General features: G+C 30.9%; 1 protein-coding gene across 1 annotated transcript; it reads left to right on the top strand.

The window, feature by feature from the left end:
• On the top strand, nucleotides 1-21,924 carry LOC111706027 (uncharacterized). The gene is made up of 9 exons (XM_023478778.1): nucleotides 1-318; nucleotides 4,767-4,876; nucleotides 7,479-7,592; nucleotides 11,345-11,467; nucleotides 14,951-15,054; nucleotides 15,689-15,774; nucleotides 16,738-16,820; nucleotides 18,684-18,763; nucleotides 20,014-21,924. The coding sequence occupies exons 2-9, from the start codon at nucleotides 4,824-4,826 to the stop codon at nucleotides 20,019-20,021; spliced, it is 651 nt and encodes a 216-aa protein (XP_023334546.1). The 5' UTR covers nucleotides 1-318; nucleotides 4,767-4,823; the 3' UTR covers nucleotides 20,022-21,924.
• Nucleotides 21,925-22,978: the final 1,054 nt, after the last annotated feature.

The following is a 22,978-nucleotide window of genomic DNA, read 5'->3' as shown; positions in this document are numbered from 1 at the left end:
ATCTATCTAGAGGCTAGGATGGAGGCTGTATATCTGACAGTGTAAAGGTAACAGGAGAGGATATAACAGTATACCGACCTCAACCCACCAGCCTCCTCCTCTCAAACAATAACAATGAAAACCGGTTTTAACAAGAAAAAACAACTTGTTTGACCAACCCTAAAGAAGGACAAGTGTACATATATATATGTAGAGAATAAAACTATAGTGAAGGAGGAGAATGCAATCAAGGAATTGAAAATTAAACTCCGGAAGGGTTTATACAATCAACTTCTATATAAAGGTTGAGAACTTTTATAGATGAAAATACAGGGCAAGGTAAATATTAGTCAATAAAAAAAGTAATGATAAATACCTGTTTTGTTAAAGCAATAAGTTTTTTTGTAATTCTTTTATAGCACTCAATTTAGATTAGAAATTGAGGAGATAAGTCTTCTATTTGACAACCCTCTGAACATACAAAAGTATCAAATGCGAAATTACTGTTACGTCTCTCTGTGACATCGTAGATCCTCGAGTTTTAATTTTACGCCCAAGTTTTTGGAAATCCAAACTATTTAATTTCATAATAGAAAATTTAAACCCATTTTTTTGATAGCTTATTGGAAAATAGAGCTATATGTATGAATTAAAACATCTAGCACTTAAAAAACTTAACAAATGATATCAAGAAAGATATTTAAATGTTACTTTTATAAAATAACTATCGGCGTAATTTCAAGTGATGTTTAATAAAAGTACGTTAATTTGCACATTCACAACCGGACCCTTTAGTCCCGCACCGGGTGAAAAAAAAATTTCATAGCAAAATGTTTTTCCTTTTCTTTGCTGCATAAGTGCGCAAGTTTTTTTCTAGAGAAACGCAAGAGAAAATATTCAATTTTCAGAAAGGAAAAACCTCCATAATTTGTTAAAGGGTACCGTTGTGAATCTGACATTCCACTTAAAAATTGCAAAAACAAACATAATATAAAAATGTATTTTGTTTGTTTGTTTATTTGTTTAAGTATTAGTTCTGCAAAACAACTGAACCCGGCAAGCGAGCATTTTTGTGGGCCCTTGACATGATCTAATATAGTATGTTTTTTGACATGTTAAAGTTTTCAAATTGTTATAAATCCGCCAAATTTTCGGAATTTTTCTATAACGTGTGAAAAAATAGACCCTTTCTTCAATAATTCAGTCATAAAACATTTATAATAACGGGTCATTATATAAACTTTATTACCTTAACACAGAATAACTTTTCCATTAAATTTCCCATTAAAGACATGTTTACATAAATATCGAGAAAATCAAGCGTGACTCAATAAGATATAAAAAGGGACTAGCCATTTAATTTAAAAAGTGTCATCTATTTATGCATAAATGATTTATCATGTTAAACCTTTAAAGCCTTGGTTAAAAACGTATGTGTTAGTAATGAAATTATAATATATCAAGGCTCGGCTTCTTTGTTTTATTACTTGTTCAACCTAATTTTTAAGATTGAAGCGAATGGCATAAAATCAGAGTAAAACTGCCGATAATATGTCCCTGAAAATACCGTTTTTGGCGTTTTTTTTGTTGCTAAAATCTATCTGAAGTTGTTTTATTAACAATCCGAAGCCCAGTTTGTACAACAGCTTTATAAGAAAACATTCTTTCTAAAAACATATTTTTTCTTCAGAATACTTATTTGAAAGACACAACATGTGTTTTTAGTTGCAAAAAAAGTTTTAACATTTTGTAAACTCCAAAGAAAACAGTTTTAATCGGTGTAAACCAAAAAGATAGTTTTGTTATTTTACAAAGTTTGTGTTTACGGAAAAATATTAGAAAATCATTTTATTCATACATAAATACAAACATTTTTTTTTTCTCAACAGCTCTTCAATTAGAAGTGTTATATAATTATTTTTTTTCTTCATTTTTTATCATAGCTCTGCTCTTGTTAATGAGCTTTTGAGAAGAACCAACCTGTTATGAATAACTTAGATAATTGGATACAAACGTTGTTCTCGTACTTGTGCATAAAATTCAAAACTGAAGGAGCTACGAGGTAGCAAAGTCGTACCAGTTTTGTTGCATAATTTACCGAACCCTTCTGTCTTATAGTGTACAGTGATATGAGCACGGCAAATTTTTGTTTTCTTGATAAATATTTCTCTTTGAAATATAGAATACAAGTCCGTTTTCTTGTAGACAAATTTGAAGTTTTTAATTGTTTAATTATTGAACCTGTTTTAAAGACATTTTTAATTATAATTTGTTCTAATCCTTTTAAAAAGCTTCTGCTCGATTGGATCGCATATTTAAAAAACTAAAATTTCAATTTTTCGGGCTTATGATAAAAAATAAATTTTTTCCAAAACATAAAATGAAATATTTACTCAATTATCTAATTTAAAGTATGATCATTTATGTTTAATAATTTTTTTTAATTTATAGAAAAAGTTTTTCTTGTCATTTATTTCTGAAAGCATATGTTAGGAATATTTAAATGAAAGCAAAGAACAAAATCAATTAAATTTTTATTGACAAATTTAAACTACAAGTGTAGTGCATTCTTAAATCAATTTGTCTCCGATCCTATAAAATATGTTTTAATACTCTCTTTCTGTGTCAGTATAATGGATATATAAATTTGTTCAGAAGTAATTAATTAAAAATATTTTTCAACGTAATTTTTAGAAAGCCTTCAATTAAACAATAACTTTTACAGGGAACGTAGACGCGCCTTTTCAAGTACTTTTCATTTATATATCACACTTTACCATAGCCTGCAATTTAAAAAAATCGGTGTTCGAATTTAATGAATTTGAGCAGCGTCTTAAATCCGGTTTCAATTGAGCGCCGGCTTAAATCTTGAAACATTGAATAGAATTTTAAGTGAAACCAAACATATTTGAGCCGAGGCTTAAGTTTAAGCCGCCGCTCGAATTCTTTAAATTCGGCCTCGGGAAAATACGACTTAGGTCTAGGCTGTCGTTGGACCTTATTCACGGCTTGAGCTTTCGGATTCAAGCTGCGTCTTATTTTCCACAGAGTTGAGTTCAAAAAACCGGTTTAATATTCTATTTGGTGGATTTTCGTGGTAGGAATTTTCCGGGTTTTGATTAGAACAAGACTCAACATTATGAGTCTTATTGTCCACTAAAACCAACCAAGGTCGGTTTTATTTTCATCGGGCCAAACTCTTTAAGTTGAGCCGAAGATCTTGAAGCTGTTAATCACGTAACACAAGCTGTCGTCAGAGTTGGGTCGAATATTAGGTTATAAAGTTGGGTTTAAGGAATTACGGCTTGTGCTGAAGTTTTTTAAATCGCGGAGAAGATCAAATTTATGCGACGCGACATAACTGGTACAACTTTCTGACCTTGTATCTCCTAATAGTTCTTATTTTACGCACAAGTTTGAGATATAAAAATTGATTTGATTTTATTTGAAATGGATAAGACGAGTTATGATTGAAAACTAACAATGCGCTCAATCACTATAGTTTCAGTAGAAGTAAATATTTCCATTTACTGATAGCACCGATTGAAGGATTCATAACTCTGATTGGATAATGAGATAGATTCAAAGATAGATGTTACCGCCAAACTTTTTTCTATTGGTTCAGAATAGAAAACAAACACATGACTAAACCCTGATCGGATCAGGCGCTAAAATTTACTTTGAATGGATAGTTTGTGAGTAAGTGAGAACTTGAAATCACGATGACAACGTTTATTGTCTTTATCTTTGTAAAACATATGTTTATATTTGTTTAATGTCTAACATTGTTTGTTGATCTTTTTAGTTTACATTTTTTACATTTCCAGCATTGAGAATTCAAGTTTGTTTATAACACAATATATATATTTTTAGTAGTTTTTTTGTAAAATCTTGAAAAGAGTCAGATTTAAAAATTAAAAATAATTTTTAGAAATTTATAAAATAAAAATTTAGATTTCATGTGAAAAAATAGTTTCAGGTTTTTTTTAAAGAATTCCCATATTTTTATAGAAGTTTTCATTAATATAAATCATGGGTTTTATTTAGAACCAAAATGTGTTCACAAGGCTAATTTCATATTTTAAATGGTTGTGTTTACATAACTATGTTTGAATAGGGGCCGTTGGGGGGGGGGGGGGTTTAAACTGTTGGAATCTTTAACTTGCTTATACTTTTAAAACAGCTACTATAAAATCGACCATTTTTTCAAAAAACTATAAAGTTCTGACTTTTTTATTTTTCTATTTCAAAGAACCTAAAAACTTGCATAAAACTTCAAATGGTATATCTTTGCAACCTGTAAACCTCTGATAGTAATATCTATGTTACACAATTTTCGCACTTTTAGTTCTGTGTCTTCCAAGGAAGTTAAACTTCCTTTTCAAATAAAAAATGTTCATGAGGAAGTTCGGCGTTGGCATGAAAATACTATAACGCGGAAAAATTTGGAATCCGTTTTAATTTCTTTTTAAATTCTGGCGTAATTTCAAAATTGCAAACATTTACAAAGCTTTCTTTGATCAATTAGGAATTATAGAACTAAATGATTTTGTTTATTTAAACTGTTTATTTTCATTTGTAGTTTCTCTCAGCGACTTGCACAGTGCGCATTTCTTCCTTAACAAAAGCAATGGAGAAAATCACAGAAATGAACACTTCGAGACAAAAAACGACGTTATCTTCAACATTTTTGATCAATGGTAACCTTTTGAATCCAGGAGGCCCACCTTAAAAAAAGTTGATTCGGGAAAAAGTTGACAACCCTGTTAATTTCTTTTATAATTCAGGATGTTGTCCGTCAGGGTTACAGAATGTCTGAAGGGTGGATCTATTAGATCTAGTTGATGGGAGAACATGGCAGACAGGATACAATGACATCATATTCGTATTCGTACAGGTCAATAAACATTTATACAACGAGGGGAGGAAGGCCAACTGCTACAATTTCTCGTCCGAGCCACAATCTCCTCATTTTCTCGTCAGAGCCACCACAAAATGCTCGTCCTTCCCAATGATTTTTAGAACATCGTTTTTGGAGCATATTCATTTTTTCACAAATTTATAAATTTTTTGGGAAAATTTAATATTTTATTTTTATCTACAAGGGTTGGTCATATGGTAAAAAGTAATATTGGGAGGACGAGGATTTTGAGGTGGCTTGGACTAGAAAAAGAGGAGAATATGTCTCGGATGAGATAGTATACAACGAAATTGAGTCTTTGTCAAAAACTCTGATTTTCTGATCCCAATTTGTTGCCAACCCAATATGTCGTAGATCGTAGATATTTCAAACTATGAATTCTGTTATGATCAATCTAAGTTTGAAATATCAATGGTTTATACTATCAGTTGCAAAGATTAAGGGATTTGATTGTTAGTTGTTGTAAGACCTTTAAAATTTGACGAATTTGATTTTTTTTAAATACCCTAAGGTGGTTTAAACCATCTCGGTGCAAAGATATAGGGATAAGAAATCTCTCTCCAATAAAGAATATTAAACTATAACCCTTATTTACAATTTCATCCATTTCTCGACTAACCATTTTCCTACGGAGAAATGGGGGGGGGGGCAAGAGGACAGCTCTAATAGAATTGTACTCAGGCTGTTCAAAGATATTTAGTCTTTGCCACAAACTCTGATTTTCTAATCCCTATATCTTTGGAACCCAATGTCGTAAACCTTTAATTTTTCTAACTTATATTATTTGGTCTAACATGAAGCCGTAGTTTGAAATGTCAAAGGTCTACGATATTGGAATCCAAAGAATAAAGGGATTAGAATATCAGAGTTTGTGGCAAAGACTCAATTAATGCCCCTCGCATAAGGATAAAGAAAAAGAGGGGGAAGGGGGGCATTATATTAATTTTTAAACAAAAACAACAACGAAAATGAGTTTTTCTTGCAAAAATAGTTAAAATTGTTGATTTTATGGGGAAAAAAGGACTTGAGTCTTTGCCTCAAATGCAAATTTTCTAATCCCTATGTCTTTGCAACCTGTGATAGTGAAAACCTTTGATATTTCAAACGTAGATGATTTGATGCAACAATATCTAAGATCTTACACATTGGGCTGCAGAGACATAGAAATTAGAAAATCAGAGTTTGTGGCAAAGGCCAAAGACTCGATTCCTTAAGAAAAATAAAGAAAACTTTTTTGGAATGATAAAATTATTAAATCACATTTTTCTAGGGTGCTTTTGTCATTTTTTGTGAGAGATGATAAATATTCTGACCATTAATTAGAATCTCAAATAATTCGCAAATATCAAATTTGACATTGACCTTTATACAATTTGTTGCCATTTGATTACATTTATTATATCTGAACGATCCATTCTAAATTTTATTTTAATTTTGTTATAATATATTCCAGGGTTTTGCCTTAATTTGTAAACTCAAAGTATAGTTAAATGTCTTAGAAGAGAAAGTTATGTAAAATGAAAAACCTCAAGTTTTAATTCTACCTTTGAATCTTAGCTCAAGTCCTATTTAAGTCTAAAACATAAACAAAGAACGAGTCTTAAACATAAACAATGACTGTTTAGAACATAGAACTGAATGAAATTAAAAATATTTTAATATTTAAATTGCCTGTTTTTGTTATTTAAAGTAACCCATTATTTAAAGAGGGGTATGGTATGCCCGCTTCACAGCGGCGGTACACTTCCCGGTACGCTACAGTTCATTTCATGTACCGGGCCGAATTTTAACTAGTCAGGACAAGCACTACAGTACAGATACAGACTATATGAGGCAAAACATGACGGTACGCCAAATGAATGATCCCTTTCTAGTGAAATTAATGTGACTTGAAACCCTAATCTGATCTGTAAAAAATTGCTCATTCTCATAAAATTTTCTATCAAATGCAAAGAAACTACATCTAGAAGGGTGACTGGAGATGAAAAATGTCCGCCAGTATGTTCCTACCAATAAATAAACTATATTTAGGGGGACTGGAGATGAAAAATGTCCGCCAGTATGTTCCTACCAATAAATAAACTATATTTAGGGGGACTGGAGATGAAAAATGTCCTCCAGTATATTCCTACCAATAGATAAACTGTGTTTAGGGGAACTCGAGATGAAAAATGTCCTCTAGTATGTTCCTACAAATAAATAAAGTATATTTAGGGGGACTCGAGATGAAAAATGTCCTCCAGTATATTCCTACCAATAAATAAACTATATTTAGGGGGACTGGGATGAAAAATGTCCTCCAGTATATTCCTACCAGTAAATAAACTATATTTAGGAGGACTGGAGATGAAAAATGTCCTCCAGTATATTCCTACCAATAAATAAACTATGTTTAGGGGGACTGGGATGAAAAATTTCCTCCAGTATATTCCTACCAGTAAATAAACTATATTTAGGGGGACTGGAGATGAAAAATGTCCTCCAGTATATTCCTACCAGTAAATAAACTATATTTAGGGGGACTGGAGATGAAAAATGTCCTCCAGTATGTTCCTACTAATAAATAAAGTATATTTAGGGGGACTGGAGATGAGAAATGTCCTCCAGTATATTCCTACCAATACAATACCTGTCAAGAAGAAGATGACAGCATAGAGTTTAAACTGCGCTGTCCTTCCATCACATCTTTCAGGTCAATTGTTTAGAAAGAATCAACAATTACAAGGATTATGTTAAACTAAAATAAATTGAAATCTGAAATGCTTTCAAGCATTTGATTGAAAAACTATTGAGAAGAACAAAAATGTTTTTAAATTCCTAATTTTTAACCAAATAAATTTGCCTTTCTCAATCATGCTTCTTCATAAAATCAAAACTAAAGGAGCTACGAGGTCACAAAGTCGCACTAGTAATGGCTCAAATATTCAACCTTTACCTTCTATATAGTTCGCAGTGATCAATCCTAATGATTGCAAGCTCTTAAGCAAAAACTTCTGAAAAAAGAAGTTAAGGTTAAGTGAGTTAGTAATGTAAAACTAAAAGCGAAGGCGTTGCGACACTTCAAAGTCTACCTAGCTTTGAAAATTTTTATAGCAATCGGGATTTATTTGGATATTTTAAGGAGCTGCCAACGACCAGTAATCTCTTACCCTCCATGCAAACCTTTCTCTGAGTAACAATATGGAAGATATCAATATCTTCTATCTGAATGAATCCATAATTTCGCCGGCTACCCCTTTCATTACCTTGACCAAATCCGATGATGTCTCAAAAAACATTCTTATATCTAAATGATAATGACTTTCCATATTTTTTGTGCAAATCAAAAAACGATTTTTGGTGCTTTAGAATTAAGATATGTTGATGTTTAATACACCAAAAAAGTTTCAATATATATATACATATAAATACACATATCTATAGAAATAAAGTTATTATCTCTGTTTGTCCGATCATAACTCAGGAACCCCTGGACCGACTTGCCTCAAATTTTGATTGGGGAACTCGGGAGGCCCACGGGAATGTTCTTGGCTTGGCTTTGATATTCTAAGTTGAATGGGGGGACTTTAATAGCGAAAATTTAGTTTCCCGATAAAATCGTTTAAGTGCGGGTAAACTGCGGGAGTTACTTTTAGTAACCTAGACAGCGCTGGGTTCCCAAGCTAGTATATATATATAATCCTTATAAACTTGATTATGACGGATTGAGGATGTTTCAAGGTTTTCTAAAATCCTGAAAAATATTGTAAATCTTTCTTTGATCCCAGAGTATAAGGTTTGAATGATAGGGTACTCAGATATACATATATTTATTCAAGAAATTCAAACTTATTCAGATTTCAGACTAATTTGGCATATTTTCGGAGAAAATAACTTCAAAGAGTGACTCGTATATTATTTTTATGATTTATTTACACATTTAGATAAAGTACGTACAATGTACATATAACAAATATTTGTTGTACAATACAAGAAATTGAGTCTTTGCCACAAACTCAAATGTTCTTATCCTTATTTCTTTGCAACCCGGTGGTGTACTGTACACCCGTGATATTTCAAAGCTTAAATTATTTTATCTAAACATGACCTGAGAGAAAACTACATTGTTTTGCAAACAAAGGAATTGAGCCTTTGCTACAAACTCTGATATTCTAATCCCTATATCTTTGCAACACAATGTCGTAGACCTTGGATGAACTCTGTTAGATCAAATAATCTTAGTTTGAAATATCAAAGGTTTACACAATCAGGTTGAAAAGATATAAGGATTTTAAAATCTCGGTTAGTAACAAAGACTTAATTACTTTGGATTAGAAAATCAGAGTTGGTGGCAAAAACTACATTGTTTAAAATTAACTATTGTTTTACAAAAAAAAATTGCTACACATTTTAGCAGTTTCGCTAACGCCGTGAACATATACCCTGGGACAAGGTTCTTTATTAAGGTTGGGCTCCAATGTACGAAATATGACGTCTCCTTAGCATAGACATATAAAATCCACATATGACGTCACTGATTATAGAGACAAGAATGACTTCATTTACTAATTATATCTATCTATTCTAAGGAGAGCACATTTTCCTTACATTGAGTCGCATCTAGAGTAACCAACCTTATTATACAACCTTGCCCTGGACTAACCACTAACCAGGGCGAGATGCGTTTTTTCAGTTTGAGTACAATCACGTTTTAGTCTTAAATTCGCCCATCTTTAAACTTACGGAGTTGTTTTTATCTTTTTAATTTCTCAAATTGTGATCGAAAGTTAACTCAACTGGCAATAGTTAGTTGTAGTACAGTGGTATTCTATTCTATTTTATCTAGGGTCGTCTTTGACATCAGAAGTAGCTTGCGCCATTCAGTATATACTGATTTTAAGAAGATTTTTTAATGAAAAAATAAATACAAAAAATATTCAAATGCTAACATATCCAAAATGTGGTTTTCCATTTTTTGCTCTCAAAAATAAAAGAGATATAAATAAGTTTGTTAAAATTTATTAAACAAAACCATGTTAAAATGTATCACTCTAAAGGAAATCATGCAGATCTCCGGTTATTATTAAAGATAAAAATAGCAGACCACATTTTGGAAATGGCAGCACTATTTCTATTCTGTTATTATTGTTTCATAACAAAATATAAATGAAATCAGGTCACTAATGTTTCATGCCGCACACTAAGGTCTAAGGTCAAAGACGACTTTAAAGTCATTAATCAATTATTCATTATTCCGGGCTATTTAGAGTTTCACTCACTGTAGTATTCAAGAGCTCTATTAAAATCTAAACTATATGCAAGCCCCAGCCCCAGTGGGAAATCAAAATAATAAAACTTTTCTCTAAGCGACGAGCTAACTTTGCAATCCTTTCATTACTAAAGAAAAACAGATGAAAAAAGATTTCAGGCAAGATAGGTTTCAAATACAATTCTATAGTTAAGTCAATGCTGGTAAATTTAAGAACGCTCCCTCTATGTTTATGAAAGGAGTGTTAGGTGTGACACAACATTATATTCTTTAGTATTGTAATCATATACTATTTTATGAGTACATATACCAGCTAGATAACTCTAGAATAATTACAAGTTTTACGATAAAAATAACAATAAAAATGATTATTTTTAAATATTTAAATTTTACTGTTATACCTTGTTACTATTTGCAAAATGAATTTTATCAACAGTGGTTGATCCTCCAACCAAAACATTATGCCAGCTATTAATTGGTTAATTTTTTTTTGAAAACAAATAAGTACATATCTTCTCGACTGTTAATGTAAACAGTTAAACTAATTTGTTTGAAGCCGTATAGTCTTGTACAACTGTACATGATCAGATGGTGTCGCTCTATAGTCTTGTACAATCGTTTTTATTCTGTATACATATTTTGATGGTGTTTAAGGCTGTAAGTATTGTACAAGTGTGTTTATTCTGTACATATTTAGAATTTAAATGGTTTTTGAAGCTGTACAGTTCTGTACAGCTTTGGCTATGATGTATATATTAAGATGGTGTTTAAAGCTGTACAGTCTTGTATTATGTGTTTATTCTGTACATACTAGATGGTGTTTAAAGCTGTACAGTCTTGTACAAGCGCGTTTATTCTGTACATATTTAGATGGTGTTTAAAGGTGTATAGTCTTGTATTATGTGTTTATTCTGTACAAATTTAGATGGTGTTTAAAGCTGTACAGTCTAGTATTTTGTGTTTATTCTGTACATATTTAGATGGTGTTTAAAGCTGTACAGTCTTGTATTATGTGTTTATTCTGTACATATTTAGATGGTGTTTAAAGCTGTACAGTCTTGTATTATGTGTTTATTCTGTACATATTTAGATGGTGTTTAAAGCTGTACAGTCTTGTATTATGTGTTTATTCTGTACATAGATGGTGTTTACAGCTGTACAGTCTTGTATTATGTGTTTATTTTGTACATATTTAGATGGTGTTTAAAGCTGTACAGTCTTGTACTGGGAGGATTGGGTACATTTCTCTCCTTTATCTGGGTTTGCTTCCACCTATATGTACTCAGCCAAACAGAAATACATGATCTAAGGATGATGAGGTAAACAACTTTTGGTGATTTCTTATTAAATATGTTTTGGGGCCCCCCCCCCCCGCCCCCTTTTCACGAAGATCAAATTTGTAGTGGTGATTATGTATGTTGAATATTCACTGTACAGTTTCTTTTTTATTTAAATGATAATTATTTTTATATATAACACCCAACTTTCTTATTCGAACAAAGTAGAGCAGAAAGTATAAAAATTGAACTTTAGGAGGCTTTATGAGGGCGCAATTTCAGAAAAGGAAGACTTTTTATCTCTTCATTTCATTATTGATGTCTGGTATAATTTCCCTATATTACATCTTGGTGATCATATACTTCCTCTTGTTAAACCTTAATTCATCACGTTAAGCTGAAGTAATTTCCACTTACGATTGAAATCTTACGTGTTTTCAATCATATCTCCTCGTATTCAAGAGCTATCTCGAGAAAAGCAAAAATGTTTTGAATTTCTACTGTGTTACCAGATAAACTTGTAATTCGCATACTTGTGCGCAAACTAGAGGAGCTACGAGGCCACAAAGTCGTAAAAGTGTTGCATAGATTTGATCTTATTCTTCTCCTATAACTGTTTTAGTTTGAAATGGCATTATTGATTATATTTATCCTTTATTCATTCATTATTCAATCCATTCTATTCATCCTTACTCATATCTATCATGTCTATCCATTTATTCATTCTTAAATTCATCCTCCTATTTTCATCCTTACTCGAATCTGTCTATCTATCTATTCATTCTTATATTCAATCTTATATTCATCCTCTTATTCATCCTTACATACATCCTTGCACCTATTTTCACATTTAGTCATCCACGACTATTCATCCTGAAATAGATTTTTATCTGTATCCATCTTGAGGAGAATATTATATCTATTTTTAAACCTATTAAGGTGTATGTTGAAAGTCTAAAGTGTGCATCTGACAATTTATCTTAAATTTCCTTCCAAATGAGAAGCAAACACAGAAACTCAATACTTTTGCTTCAATATTTAAACAGTATTTTAGAATTAACTAAATTCAAAATCTTTTTAATACAAATCTGAACTCCAAGTTTCAATTATGCATTATGCATTCAAATTTTTGTATTTTCAATGAAGATTTATGGAGAAAAGAAATATCAAAAATTAAATTCTTAATGAACATTTCTTGTTCTTGGAAAGAAAATACTTCCACTTTACCTTCCCGGTGTAATTCCCTTCTTTCTTCAACTCCCAGTCACCTATCCTTAACTTCCACCTTTTCACCGCCATTTTCTTCTTCACTTCTCTTTTCTCCTCTCCTATACCCTTCTACACTTCCCCTTTTCTTTCTTCTCTCGCTGTTCCCCTTCCCCCGCCTACCTTCCCCTCTCTTTTCCCCTTCCCTTCCCTATCTTTTTCCCTCCCTTCCCTTTCTACCCTCTCTACTTCTTCAATTAAATTTACATTTACATTTTCTCTGGGTTTGGTGGTGACACCTTGTCCAATTCATTTAGAAAATACAGCGGCAAAGAATTCTCATTTTTCTAGAAGTTTCGAGGTTTAGAACTTTCTCCACAGCTGGCATTTTTTTGTTAAATACTCATGATCCCGACCGTTTGATCTCGATATCCACAGTGGACACTTTTAAGTTTTACGGATAATTTACTTTCTCTTTTCTCTTTTTGGTTAGACGGGCAATTCCCTGGATTCTGATTGGCTGTATGTGTTGATATTTCGCGCCTCGTGGGATATCGAATAAAGATTAGATTAATCTGTAGATTAAAAACGATCGAGATCATTGCTTGATGTGATATCCACAATTTATAAATTCCTAGCTCAGGTTGGAATTAGTTTAGAATTTATTGAGATAGGAAGGAAGTATTAACATTTTATGATGGATCGAATGTTTCTGGTGATGTAAAAGGGAATTTAGAACTTTTTAGAGGTTCACATTTTGGAGTTCCGTGTGGAGGGCTTTTAAGAGCTCAAATGGAGATTAAGAACTCTATAGAGGTCAAAATGGGAATTTTCAACATTTTATAGGTCGAAATGGGAATTTTTAACATTTTATAGGTCTAATGGGAATTTTTAACATTTTATAGGTCTAAATGGCTATATATGGGAATCCTGTAAGATTATACTGAGGGTAAGATATTACTAGAGGTCTGTGTGGAGGTTTAAACCTATCTTTAGAGGTTTAAAGGGAGGTTTAAAGCTTCATAGATGTTAGTAGGAAAGTTTTGAAGGTCTGTATAATGGCCAGGTATAAGTAATTTTTTTTTCATTTGGTTTGTTCATCATTCGTGAATAACCCTTCTCGTTTTTTATTCAATCGTTTAAAAAATTGATTTGTTCGTTCTTAAAATTATTGTTAATTTTCCATCTACTTCGTTCGTTTTCTCACTGAACCGTCGTTCAGTCAAATCGTTTGTTTAGTAAAATCATTGTTTCATAAAACCGTTCTTTCAGTAATAAAAAACGATCGGTTTTCAAAGTTTGTTAGAAAAATTTGGTTTGGTTTGGTTTTCAAAATCTTTCGGAAAGTTTGTGTTCGTTTAGTAAAGAAACGATAGGTTTTTTAAAGTAAGTTCAAACAAATAATTTACAAATGGTTCATGAATCATAGAGATCGAATTAACGATTTGAAATCTTTTTTTGGTTCCTTTTAAAAAAAACAATCATCTTTTCATTTCTCTGAACGATCCATGTCTTTCGTATTTTTTTTCTTAGCACATATTTTGTTAGTTCTTATATATTTATTTTGTTCTCAAATATTTTGTTAGTTCTCAAATACTTTGTTAGTTCTCAAATATTTTGTTAGTTCTCAAATATTTTGTTAGTTCTCAAATACTTTGTTAGTTCTCAAATATTTTGTTAGTTCTCAAATATTTCTTAGTTCTCAAATATTTCTTAGTTCTCAAATATTTTGTTAGTTCTCAAATATTTTTTTAGTTCTTAAATATTTTGTTAGTTCTCAAATATTTTTTTAGTTCATAAATATTTTGTTAGTTCTCAAATATTTTTTTTTTAGTTTTTAAATATTTTGTTAGTTCTCAAATATTTTGTGAGTTGACAAAAATGATGCCTATCTTTAGGTATATGTATGGTAAGAAGGATTTGGTGGAAACGTAATAAATTAAAGATCTAGTTTGTGCAATTTTCACTAAAACAATTGAGAGGTCAATTACTTAGCTAAAGTTTGTGTACAGTGGCAATCATGTTGATTAAAAATCTGCAATCTGCTGATTACTGAGTATACACTGTTTATACATTAGATAATAGGATATTACATATGGTTTACTTTAACAATAGGAATCTGATGGACAAACTGAAATATGAAATTGAACAGTAGTCAAGCTCAAAGAAACATAATATAGCCACAATTTTAGTGTTTAACAAATGCATTATTTAAGTCTCTATAAGTTGTTTAATCTTTATAATTGTTTAGGTATTTGGATATAAGGTTGGGATTGATGATGTTTAGCTCTATGATAAGTTTAATCTCTATATGTTTAGGTATCTGGATATAGGACTGGGCTTGATGATGTTTAGCTCTATGATAAGTTTAATATACGCGGGTTATGCTGAATCAAAATCATGGCTTGTTGTCTATACTACAGGTTCATTTTTTTTATTTTGAATATGTAGAAATATTACTGAATAGTCAAATACCTGATGTTAGTAAAAATAAAAATGTGCTAATTCACTTGAAGGGAGGTGATAAAAGTTTGAAAAATTTCTTTGAAAAAATTGCGTAATCTGCTTCATTTGCCATTATGCATTTTTCTCAAAAGACTGAAAATTTTAAAATGCATAAAACACTATATTTGGTTACTCACAATTGATGAGACTGTAAAGACGACCTGAAAATCTCTAAATATGACGATTGTAAGGTCGCTCTTTATGACCTTTTTATTGATTGGTCAAAGAAAGAAACAAGTTTATGTGACTCATGAATATAAGAAAACAGACTGACTAAATTCTGTGCAGTCGTCTCTGAAGTCTCATCATTTATATATACTTATTTCGTTTAGCAAAATATATGGGGGGGGGGAGGGTCAAATCTTCCCACCATCTCCTCTGGCCCTTACAGGAATAGGGTTAAAAAAGACAGAGAAATATTTTAAATTGTTCATAGCATTACAAATGTTTCTCCAAAAATATGCATTTTTGGTTAATATTAATGTTTAAAATTAATATTAATGTTAATGTTCAAAATAAAAATGTTAATATTTACAAGTTCCCCTGTAACAGGCTCGATGAGTGTACTGGTGTTGTACTGGAGTTGGACTGGGTACAACAAGTATGTGAGTAAAGAGAACCCAGAGTACAATGAGGAGGTAAGCGATGTACTTAAAAAGAATTTTATCAAATTGTAAAAAAATCAGCAGTTAGATAGTCTTCTGAGGCTATTTTATACAGATCATATACAATTGCGAGAAAATAAAATCAACATGTACACAATTTAATAGTTTTCTGCTTCTATTTTATGCAGATCATATATATTGCAACAAAAACATAATAGATAGCAATTAGAGAGTCTGTTATGAATGTTAGCAATTAGATAGTTTTCTGCTTCTATTTTAAGCAGATCATATATATTGCAACAAAAACATAAAAGATAGCAATAAGAGAGTCTGTTATGAATGTTATGTCTGCGGTTATTTTATGCAGATCCTATCAATGGTCAATGGTAGTCTTCATTTAATTTTTATACAGATCATATATATTGCGAAAAAAACCCATAATGTATGATACTTTTTTATTCAGATCAAATATTTTGCGACAAAAACATAATGTATGTTAGCAATGGTATAGTTTTCTGCATAGTATTTTATACAGATCATGTATATTGCGACAAAAAAAAAACAAAAAAAAACATAATGTATGTTAGCAATGGTAATCTTCTGCTACTATTTTATATAGAGATTATATTAATTGAGACAGAAAAACATAAGCATATTGTAAACTCTAGATACAAGAGATCTCTGTTGTACTAACTATTGTGTACTCTAGGTGGAAGAAGTTACTGTTGTACTAACTATTGTGTACTCTAGGTAGAAGAAGTTACTGTTTTACTAACTATTGTGTACTCTAGGTGGAAGAAATTACTGTTGTACTAACTATTGTGTACTCTAGATGGAAGAAGTTACTGTTGTACTAACTATTGTGTACTCTAGATGGAAGAAGTTACTGTTGTACTAACTATTGTGTACTCTAGGCGGAAGAAGTTACTGTTGTACTAACTATTGTGTACTCTAGATGGAAGAAGTTACTGTTGTACTAACAATTTTGTACTCTAGGTGGAAGAAGTTACTGTTGTACTAACTATTGTGTACTGTGTTCTCCTAATCCCTCTAATACTCTACTACCGGGCCATTCATAAGTATACAATTCATTATTAAAGCATTTGTTAAGGGTATATTAACGCAATTTTAGGAAACACTACAGTTAAAGGGTTAGGTGTCCGATTTTCAATGGTGGAACCCTTTTCACATCTATGTTGTAATATGACAGAGTTATCCTTGATTTTTGGTCTGAAAATTGATTTTTTTCAATCGCGGTTCTTTATGAAAAGAAAAGTGAGATAGATTATTAGAAAAACAACAATATCTTCCTCAATGTCATTCAGATCATGAGGTTTAAAGGGCACTGGTGTGAATCGGACCTTTATAAATGGAGGTTTACGTGAAATTACGCCTATAGTCCCTTTAAGACTTGAATTAGAAGTCTTTGCCACAGTCTCTGGTTTAATAATTCCAATATCTTTGCAACCCTATCTCATAGATCTTAGATATTTCAATATTTCTGTTAGATCAGATAGTCTGAATTATTAAAGGTTTACATCATATACCTTAGATATTTCAATATTTCTGTTAGATCAGATAGTCTGAATTATTAAAGGTTTACATCATCAGGATTCAAAGTTAAAAAGATGTAGAAAGAAGAAAATTTGAGTATGTGGCAAAGACTGAATTCCTTTAAATTAGATAAAAAGTGTTTTCGCTTTTATCTGAATCTGTTATTTATAATCAGTGCCAAGTCTCCCACAGCGATAATGGAGACCAATATTAATGAAGGGTGACAAAAAAGATATTTGACATATTTCTGATTATTTTTAAAAATTCTTATCAAGGTCCATCATGCATTCGTTTGACTGGAGCGCTAGTAAATGTTTCACAATTACATAATGAAATTGTTATCTTTAGAAAAAAGGCCCCTTTCACTGGATAAGCAATAATTTTTTCTTAATTAGAGTGCTTAATCTCACTTTTTTAAAAGTTTAAGAAAGTTAAGTTATCAATTTTAACTTTAGTGCTCTCTAAACAAATCATGATTGGGCAAAATTCTAAGAACGTTTCTCAACTCAAGAAATATAGACTATTAGGAACTTACATATATTTCTCAACTCAAGAAATATAGACTATATATTTCTTAACTCAAGAAATATAGACTAGGAACTTATATATATTTCTCAACTCAAGAAATATAAACTAGGAACTTACATATATTTCTTAACTCAAGAAATATAGACTAGGAACTTACATATATTTCTCAACTCAAGAAATATAGACTAGGAACTTACATATATTTCTCAACTCAAGAAATATAGACTAGGAACTTACATATAATTCTCAATTCAAGAAATATAGACTAGGACCATACATATCTTTCTTTACAATTAAAGTGACCTTATGCTGGGAGGAATGTAATGATGTTTTGTACATAGCTCATTGAAGATTACATATTTTTCGGTAAAATACGAGTTTTCCTTGTGTATATTTCTTGACCAAGCTGGAACATTTAATGTTTTAAATTTGAAAATGTCAACCAAAGAGATAAAGTCTATATTTTGTTATATTTTTAAGTTTGTCTTACCACTTAAAGATATTCCTGAGACCCTTAGGCAAACTTAATTGTGATTCTAAATTAATATTTAGGGTATTATGCGTATTTTCAAATAATAGGTTAACAATCCCTTTGATAAAGTGATGAGCAATTTCTTTAATATAAACTGATTTTAGTTAACAATCCCTTTAATATAGATTGATTTTAGTGAACAAATCCTTTAATATAAACTAATTTTAGTGAACAATCCCTTTAATATAAACTGATTTTAGTGAACAATTCCTTTAATATAAACTAATTTTAATGAACAATCCCTTTAATATAAACTGATTTTAGTGAACAATTACTTTCATATAAACTCATTTTAGTGAACAATTACTTTAATATAAACTGATTTCAGCACTGGGCACATTCACTGTAACAACTGCCAAAACTGCCAACACCCCACACGATCCTCGTACAGAACCAAACAGTTGGAAGGTTAGTACTTTATCCTTTCATCCTTTCATTCTTTCATCCTTTCATCCTTTCATTCTTTCATCCTTTCATCCTTTCATACTTATAGAAAATCTGATTTTGCCATGTGAAAAACGCCTAATTGATTCTTTTAAAGGACCTTTTAAAGCCAATAAACCTTAAGTGTTGAAAAATACCAAATTCTACGAAAATTTCAAACTAATACAAAATCAACATATTTTTGTCTCATCCGTTTAATCTTAGAAACATTTCTGGGATTTATCTGACGCTTTAGACAAATGACAATTCATAAATCACGAAGAAAGGGATTAGGATTTAGTATTAACAAATTTGTTTTTTTTCTCTCTCAGTCTCAAGTTCAAAAGTTTAGAAAAGAAAACATGTTCTAAGCGTGTGAGTAAAAAAATGAAGAAAAAAACATAAAATATGAAAATGAGAATTTCTCTTTCTTACACTTATTTTCGATTCTAATAAATGTGACAGAAAAAAAGAGATAAGGGGTTTCGAAACCTTGTATTCATTTAGAAGTTTCAGCCTTAGATTTGGTATTATGACTTTCAATATATGACTTTCTTTCTAACTTTTTTGGTTTCGAATCCTTGTTTCTGTCATGACCGAGTTTGTCAATATCATAAAAACAAGTTTATTTAAAATCAAATATTTCTTTAAAAAATCAGCCATTGCTGATAAAACTTTGCCAATTTATCTGTTCAATTGCACAGGAACATTACAGAGCTGCGTCCTATCTTTCCTTTAGAAAATCAGAGGAATTCGCAGAAACTTTTAACTTTTATAATAAGGAGGGTTACTCTCGATGCGCTCCAATATACGGGAAATGTCGTCTCCTTAGCATAGACCGATAAAATCCGCATATGACGTCACTGATTACATTTACAGAGGCTAACAATTATAAACCAAAACGCGATGAAATTCAAATTAAAGAAACCGAGAAAGCTTCTCGCCCTGGCTAGTTCAGGCTGAGCATATAGGATTATCTACAACGGATGAGACTTCAGAGACGACTGTACAGAATTTATACTTTTTGTTTTCTTATATTGATTATTCTCTGCAATCGTAAACTTGTTTCTTTCTGAGTCTGAGCATTGATTAAGTCATTAAGAGATCAATTTTCAAGTTAAAGACTTAAATTTATAATAGTCAGATTTTCAGGTCGTCTTTGCAGTCTCATCCTTTGTGGTTAACCCTGTACAAACGATTTAAGAACTATTCAACTGTAGGTATAATGTGTTTAGATGACTAGTTAGCCTAGTGGTGTGAACCTAGCGGATTATTTAGCTGTGATAATGGAGAGATTCCTCTTAGAAGAAATCAAGCGGTTTATCTTTAGATGAAAACTAGCGGATTCAACTAAAGATGAAAACTAGCGGATTCAACTTTAGAAGAAAACTAGCGGATTTATCTTTAGATGAAAACTAGCGGATTCAACTTTAGAAGAAAACTAGCGGATTCAACTTAAGATGAAACCTAGTGTATTCAACTTTAGAAGAAAACTAGCGGATTTATCTTTAGATGAAAACTAGCGGATTCAACTTTAGAAGAAAACTAGCGGATTCAACTTAAGATGAAACCTAGTGTATTCAACTTTAGAAGAAAACTAGCGGATTTATCTTTAGATGAAAACTGACGGATTCAATTTTAGATGAAAACTAGCAGTTTCAACTTTAGATGAAAACTAGCTGATTCAACTTTAGATTAAAACTAGCGAATTCATCTTTAGATGAAAACTAGCGGATTCAACTTTAGAAGAAAACTAGCGGATTCAGCTTTAGATGAAAACTAGCAGATTTAACTATAGATGAAAACTAGCGGATTTAACTATAGATGAAACCTAGCGGATTCAACTTTAAATGAAAACTAGCGGATTCAACTTTAGAAGAAAACTAGCGGAGTCAGCTTTAGATGAAAACTAGCAGATTTAACTCTAGATGAAAACTAGCGGATTCAACTTTAGATGAAAAAAAGATTTAACAATTTGAAGAACTCGGATTTGGAAATTAAAAAACGTTCAAAACTCTAAAAACAAGTTTTAAGAATATAATAAAATCGTTTCAAAGCATGTGTATTTGGTATTTTAATGATTTAAAACTTTTTCTAAATCCTAAATATTATATTGCGACATTCAACTTTTCCAGCAAATTTGAGTTTAAACCAGCAGCAGAAGCTCAAACCGAATTAGTCCCATTCATAAATTTTAGACTTCAAAACAGTGTGTATAATTTTAAACATAGTTTGAAACGGTTTTACAGGTTTATTTTTGCAAGTAAGGGGAATGGTTTGGGAGTGCTTGGCTAAAATTTTGGGCTTTTCATGTTTAATGTTAATTAAAGTAAATATGTCGATGTAAACAGTAACAAAAAAGATGTTGTTTGGTTTAAAGGGGGTGTTCATTTTGAAAGAGCGAAATACAAAATGAAAATATGATAATTCATAATTTACTCATGATTTCGTTTTTTTTCATGAACACTCTCTTTGGGGTATAACAAACCTTTAATTGATCTATTGATCAATAGATCAATAGATCAATAGAACAATAGATCAATAGATTAATAGATCCATAGATCAATGAATCAAGTTTCCGTCTTTCGAAAAAGAATGAGTACGATGTATTTGTTCACATTGGTACTGAAAATAAAGGGGGTGACCGAGCCTCTTTGGAAAAGAAAAAGAATGGTTGGGGAAGATAAAAAGGGGCCCAACCCCCTTGGATGAATTCCTATGTTCCCCACTGGCCAACTTGTTGTTAACATTCCAGGAGAATAACATGAGAGAAACGAATATTCTGATACAGTGTGTTTCACCAAACACGATTTTTGTCAGAAATTTCTAATTTTCAAGCGATTTAAAATTTAAAATAACATTTAAATATTTAACAGGGTGAAATCAAAGTAAATTTCTAGCCATTCTTACTTGCAAAAAAATCGTGTTTTGTGACCCACACTGTATCATGTTAAAACGGTCGTTTTCTTGGATACGAAATATCTATCAAAATATATTTGTAATATTACATGTTCTTGTTTCTTGTTTCAATGTATTTTTATGTGTTTAATCATAACATTCTAGAACAAGGAAGAAATATTCTCATTTAAAAAATCTCCGAATGGATTCGAATCAAAATCAAATTTTTAAATTCTGAACGTTTGATTTATCAAATTATGAATATTAATAAATCAAATAGTCAAACAAAAGGAATTAAGTTTTTGCCACAAACTCTGATTTTCTAATCCCTGTAGTGTTTCAACCAACTGTCGGAGACCTTTGATATTTTCGGCATGAATTCAGATAGATCAAATAATCTAAGTATGAAACATCATAAAATTTAAACGATCAGGTTGGAAAGAAAATTATAGTTTGTTGCAAGTGTGTTCCGTTCATTAGATTTGATTGCCTTCTAAACTTCTAAATACTAAACGATATTCTACAATAAACTTATTTACATTTTAATTTCTCAATTTAAATTCTTTTTTACTTTTTTCAACTTTTTTCCTTGTTCTGAGTATTGAATGATAAATATTCTAAACCTTCTCGGCTGTGTAGTAATGTAAACCTATTGAAATGTATATTTGTAAATTAGATTATGTATAGTAGGACCAATTCATTAGATAACAAAATAAATGTGTTTCATTAAATGAACAACAATTTTGCATTGTAAGAAAATGTAACTCTGAATTTAAACCAATGGTTAGCATTTTGATTTATCAAACTAAGATTAAAAAATGTGTTTTTGTCGTCGTTGTATAAACTAGTTTAAAGGGACTGTTGACAAAGTTTCAAGTAACCCTCAAGTCCGATTCAGAACAGTACCCGTACCCTAGGACAGACCCATCTTTCTCAGTAATACTCGGATTCGGGTGCAAAAGGTACCGTTGGTAATCGGTATAACAACTCTTTAAATGGGGGATATCTTGAAGAAAAGTGTGTATAGTCCCTTAGGTCTGATTTGCTAACTGTTTGTGTTTTCCAGTAGGGCACAGTACTTGGTACAAAACTTTTCAAAACATTAAAAAAAATTATGTAATTTTTTCCTTTTTAACAATCTTAAATCTAAATAAAAAATGTTTAAGAACATTTATTTTGATCCTAATATGTTGTGATTTGGAATGTTTACAAAATTATTCTAGAATTTTTAAAAAATATAAATGTAAATAAATGTTGATGTTAAAATGTTGTATTCGTATTAAGATGGTAGTAAAATACAGT

The sequence above is a fragment of the Eurytemora carolleeae genome, unplaced genomic scaffold, assembly GCF_000591075.1.
Source record: "Eurytemora carolleeae unplaced genomic scaffold, Eaff_2.0 scaffold492, whole genome shotgun sequence".
Taxonomy (NCBI): domain Eukaryota; kingdom Metazoa; phylum Arthropoda; class Copepoda; order Calanoida; family Temoridae; genus Eurytemora; species Eurytemora carolleeae.
This window is presented reverse-complemented; position numbering and strand designations above follow the sequence as displayed.

Bases quoted from the DNA above. Each gene is read 5' to 3' on its own strand.
- LOC111706027 (XM_023478778.1), top strand. From the start codon at position 4,824: ATGGGAGAACATGGCAGACAGGATACAATGACATCATATTCGTATTCG. The intron at 15,055-15,688 runs GTTCATTTTTTT...CCCCTGTAACAG, and splicing joins GCTTGTTGTCTATACTACAG to GCTCGATGAGTGTACTGGTG. The intron at 15,775-16,737 runs GTAAGCGATGTA...TTTGTACTCTAG, and splicing joins ACCCAGAGTACAATGAGGAG to GTGGAAGAAGTTACTGTTGT.